Source organism: Myotis davidii, unplaced genomic scaffold, assembly GCF_000327345.1.
Source record: "Myotis davidii unplaced genomic scaffold, ASM32734v1 scaffold909, whole genome shotgun sequence".
Taxonomy (NCBI): domain Eukaryota; kingdom Metazoa; phylum Chordata; class Mammalia; order Chiroptera; family Vespertilionidae; genus Myotis; species Myotis davidii.
In genome coordinates this window covers 709627-715036 of record NW_006299490.1, presented here as the reverse complement: position 1 = coordinate 715036, position 5410 = coordinate 709627, and the positions used below count along the sequence as shown (strand labels likewise).

Sequence of the window (5410 nt, the reverse complement as noted above, 5' to 3'; positions counted from 1 at the left end):
GAGCGCACAGTGGAGTTTTAATGTCCGCCATGTTGGCCATGGCGTATTGAAGAGAGCGAGCGAGAGAGGCGCGGAGCGGCACAGCCTCCCACCCTCCCGGCTGCTGTTAAGGCCCGGACGGCGAGCTCTGCGCTCCGCCCCTCAAGTCCCCGGCAGCGGCAGACGAGTGGGGACCGATTCCCCCGGTTCTCCATGATCCCGCTGGCCGGGGCCGTTTCCCCAGAGCAGAGAGGTATCTGCTGCGCCTGAGATGAGTAAACTGTCGTTTCGGGCGCGGGCGCTAGACGCCTCGAAGCCGCTGCCGGTTTTCCGCTGTGAGGATCTGCCCGACCTGCACGAATACGCCTCGATAAACCGAGCCGTGCCGCAGATGCCCACCGGAATGGAGAAGGAAGAGGAGTCGGTACGTGTTAACTCCCCTGTCCGACCCACCGCCAGGCCCCGCTCCCTCCGCCGCCGGCGGCGGCGGCGGATCACCAAACCCACACAAAATGGCCGCCATCTTCTCTCTGCCGCCGACTGTCAGTCGTTGCCGGCCCTTTACCCCTCGCCGACTCTGACTACTTGTACCCGGGTCCTACGGAGTTCGGGAGCCCGAAAGGCACAAAGGGGTCACGTGACGAAGCTGCCGGCAGCCATTTTGTGGTCTCAGTGGTCGGGTTGGGCCTTGTGCTTCTGGAGACGGGAACGGGCTCGGTCGCGGTGGGGGTGCGGCGCGCCGGGTGTGAGGAGGACCCGCCTGCAGGCCGCTTCGCGGGCCACTGTGTGGCGCTCTAGGGCCACCTCAGCTTTCGCGCGCCTCTGGCGCCTGTGAGCTCAGGTTCTGTGCACCGAGGGGGCGTTTCACTTCCTGGTGGCCTGGGAATGTGGGGCCCCATGTGGAGCCTTCGGAGGCTTCAATGTTGCTTGTAGGTCTTTGAGACTTTATCTCCCCTCCCTGCAACCAAGTGTTGAAGGGACTGCATGTTTGCCCCGACGACTCTTTCAAAGCAGATTTTCTGTATACTTGGCACTTCTGCATCCATTCCCCCCCACTTCTAGGTAGTGGGAGGATGATAAACTACTGTCTCTGAGTTTTTCTCTGATCCTTAAGAATATGTTGCAGATGATTGAAGATATTTTTATTAGTACGTGGCTCGTCTAAAACCTGTAATTTTATTATCAGGTTTCGTTTTGTGTATTTTTTAAAGTTTTAAGTTCGCGTGCTAATTTCTCATCATGGGGGAGAAAACACTCACTTTCAAGTAGATAGTACAGATATAAATTTCAAAACGGACTCTTTCTTATCCGTAGCCTTGCTAAAGAAACCTTAATGTTAAGATGTCTAATTAGGATGGGTTTCAGTATTTAAATATTTACAGCTAGTAGACATTGCATCATAGCTGTGGCTTTACCTTGTCGTGAAGTTGGGTTCACACACAAGGATAATAGAATCTTCCTCTCATTTCCCCCAGAGCCTTGACAGTATAACTTGATGACTTCTAGTCCTAAGGAATTGCATACCTTGGTTTTCAGGTACAGCCGTTTAAACAGGGTGCAGTGTACTGACAGTTCAAGGAAGTCGAGGAATCGCTGGATTTGTGCCCTACAATTTTGTTGTGGAAAATTGTACTGTAATACCTCTATTTGGTACTGTAAGAATTTTAAATGTAGAAATTATACTCTGTCATGTTGATTTTGAAAATAAAGCTGTTTAAACTGGGTTGTTTAACCTTTTAAAGTAAAACTGTTGTGACAGTCGAATGTTACTTTTCAGAGTAGTGTCTTAAATATCACTTTACAGGTAAGCTAAATAATAAGTGTATGTAGTAGTGGAGATTGTCAGTACATCATGAGATAGAACCTTTTATTTTACTTATCTTTAGTGTAGAATGGTGCCATTGGTTTATTTTTAAATAAGTGATTTGTTTTTAAAAATTAAAGTACTTGTGACTGCAGAATCTTTTCTTTTGGTTTTATTTTTGTTTCTGTTTATAAGTTTTACAGATAATACTTTAAATTTGGGGTGTTGCCATTACACTGCCCTGGGAATTAATTTGTAGTTCTTGTTTTGCAGCCAAGGAAGGGAAGAGCCTTGATAAAAGCAATATAGCACTGTAGTACACTTAGAAATTTAGTTAAGTCGAGCTTTAGTTAAAAGTCTTCGGCAATCCCAAGAGCAACAGCCTGAAATCAGAGTTGACTTCAGCTGAAGTATCAATATGCTTTTTAAATTTTACAGATAATTCTTGTGCACAGAAATAATTCTGAATTTTATAGTGCAATAGATATTAGTTTGTAACATGTGGAAACCCTATTTTTGAGGGACATGAGGGGTGTTTTTTTACACAACCTTTTTCTGTCATCTGTTTAGAATTTGTTTCACTTCACACCCAACTAAAACTGATCTGTGAAACATAGACCTTAAGAATAGATAATGAACTTAATAGAAGAATGTGAACAGTACCAGGTAAACAGCTGCTTTCCAATCCTGTGGTTCATGCTGGTAGTTAATGGCTATATAAATCACAATAATGAAAGTAGCATGTTACACAGTTATGAAAATGTATACTAAGAATAAAGGTCATTGAATTGAGTCAACCTTAGAAAAAAACTTTTTGATAATTTGCTGATACAATGATATACTTCTTTACAAAAACAAAGGATTAAAACAAACTTTTGCCTTTGATTGACACATTGGTGTCTTTTAGGTAGGAGAGACCCAGAACCTGAATCGAATGTCCCATAATCCAATGTTGATCAAAGGTGGGACAGATTTAGATGAGGAAAGTTTTGTGTACACCACCTCATTAAGAAAGCATTTCATGATCAAAATGTATCTGCAAAATTGTCAAGTGAGCTATACCTAAAATATGGTAATTGCTACCATATTTTGTTTCTATGGTAAACTTGACAGAAATTCTACATCTTAACACTGGGAAAATAACACTTATTAATGTACTCCCATTTAACCAATTTTTATAATACAAGCTTAATACACTGACATAATGAGGCATGCCTCTTAATTTTTTAGAATATATTTTGTTGATTTTAGAGAGGGAGAGGGAGAGAGAGATAGAAACATCAATGATGAGAATCATTGATTGGCTGCCTCCTGCACGCCCCCTACTGGGTATCAAGCCCTCAACCCAGGCATGTGCCCTTGGCTGGAATTGAACCTGAGACCCTTCAGTCAACAGGCTGACTGACGCCCTATCCATAGAACCAAACCAGCTAGGGCGTGCTTCTTAATTTTTAAGAAACTAAGTACAATTCTTCTCTTCCCCCCTAAATGAATTTTTCTCAACTTTGGAATTTAGTTATTTGTGTTTTGTTGTAGAATTGAAAAGTAATTTCAGATTATAATAGAGGGTCTTGATCGAGGTCATAGCTGATAGGGATTAAATGTTTGAATTGGTGTAATGTGTTGTAACTTGGTAAATCAAAAAGTAACAGTTGAAGGTTTTAATTTAATGAGTTAACAGGAGTAATCTTCAAATCATAGAAAGTCAGTAGACTCAGCTGTCATTATGAGATAAATGAGTCCCTTTAGGGGTAAAAAGGACAGAAGTTAAAGCATTTGGGGAGGGGGCAAATGTTGCACCATTATAATATTTTTCCCCGTTATAATATTTTAACTTTTTAAAAAATATTATAATCTTAACTTTAAGGTCTTAACTTTAAAATTACAAGTGTTAAAATAATGTTTAGTGCCACAGTTTTACCTTTAATTGAAAGGAAACTTTTCTAAGATGTCAGTAGTATTAACTTTTAAAAAATTATTCTGAAAATGTTGGTTTTAAAGTGATATTTAACAAATTGGAGTTAGCCGGTTCCTAGAGTGGTTTAACTTATTTCAATGGGATGAATGCAGGCTGTGTGGCTGCATTTATTATAAGGGAGAAGAACCGTTCTTGTCCTTGCTTAGACGGGGTTGGGTAGGCTATGTGATGTAATTAAGATGTTGATGGTATCACATTGATATTACCCTACACAGCCACCTTAGAATTGGGGTCTAGCCGTTGAAGACCAACACCTAGTTTAAATTTGGTTCTAATTAGATGGAATAGTGTCATACGCTATGCTTTCTGTCCTCTTAAAACTATATTCTTCATTACTGGCCCAGTATACAATCTTATTAAACCCAAGTTAAGGACTGTTTACAAAGCAGATAGGTGGTTTTTGTTTTAGTTAGGAGGAAATTGAAAATATGTACGTATCTCTGACATGAGAAAAAATGGTTAAGCACTACATTTTCAAAACAACAAAAATCTAGTCTTTTGTTTTTTATAAAAATAAGTTTAAATTACTTTAAGTTATAAGTTTAAAAGTTTGATTTCTCACTTTCGAAAGAAATTAATATATTTCCTTTAAAATTTTGTAAACCAAGGTTTTTTTAGTCCAGATAAAATCACAAGTAATTGAGAAGCAATGATAAAATCTAATTTCAACTTTTACCCTGCCCAAGATATTTTTGAATAGAAGTTTCTAAGTTGGGGTTTTGAGAGTTACATGAAATGATTACCATAATATGTATATAAAATTTTTGATGGTATATTTTTCTAGGGAGAAAGTTCATATTTGTCAGCAATTTCTCAGAGTGTTGGGAAATTGGTGGGTGGGGCTGGAGGCATGGATAAAGCTCAAAGATCTATGCTGTAGAAGTTTCAAGTGGAGTTACTTTGGTTTTATCAGAATGGCAGTTATTACATGGACTTAATTAGGAGAAGATAATTGAAAAATTAAAGGCCCAAGAAGAGACAAAAGGAACCTCTCGAAAACTATCGTACTTGGGTGCCTAAAGTATTAATATTAGCTCCTGTTTCAGTGTTCTATTTGATATTTAAAAATTTGGATTAGTACCATTTGTACTTTCATATTCTTATAAAATAATAATGAAAACTAATGGGCTTATATGTAGCTAATGGTGTTTGTGGGTGCTTTGTGGTATGTAATGGAATTTGTGCTGAACTATCTTTTCTCTGTTAATCAACCGGACTTAATTAAAAGTACCATCTAAATATAGGGTAGCTTAAATCTGTAAACAAGGAATAATAATTTGTGCTTACAAATTCATGAATTTGTGGCTAGGATTAAATATTAAACCAACCACTCCTACTATGGACTCGGTTTCAGTTTTATCTTTTTCAATCTAACACATCATGGTATGTAGTAGTAGTCATTGTAAAGAAATATGTGTATGTATGTGCATATATAATGGCAGGAGTTTTTGTTTGTATATATAAACTAGAGGCCCGGTGCACAAAAATTTGTGCACTCGGGGGAAGGAGGGGGGCCCTCAGCCCGGCCTGTGCCCTCTTGCAGTCTAGGACCCCTCGGGAGATAACGACCTGCTGGCTTAGGCCTGCTCCCGGGTGGCAGAGGGCAGGCCCAGTCCCTAGGTGCAGCCCCTGGTCGGGCTCAGAGCAGG

The 5410-nt window shown here is 40.0% G+C and overlaps 1 protein-coding gene across 4 annotated transcripts in view; it reads left to right on the top strand.

The window, feature by feature from the left end:
• EPC1 (enhancer of polycomb homolog 1) overlaps positions 1–5410 on the top strand; it is a 108608-nt gene that overhangs the window by 27689 nt on the left and 75509 nt on the right. For 2 of the 4 annotated variants that reach the window (XM_006775193.2, XM_006775192.2), the window contains exon 1: positions 1–403. The exons of the other annotated variants lie outside the window; for them this stretch is intronic. In XM_006775193.2, the coding sequence (XP_006775256.1) occupies positions 251–403 (153 nt within the window). In that variant the 5' untranslated portion in view covers positions 1–250. The remainder of the gene's footprint in view (positions 404–5410) is intronic. 4 annotated transcript variants of the gene reach the window in all.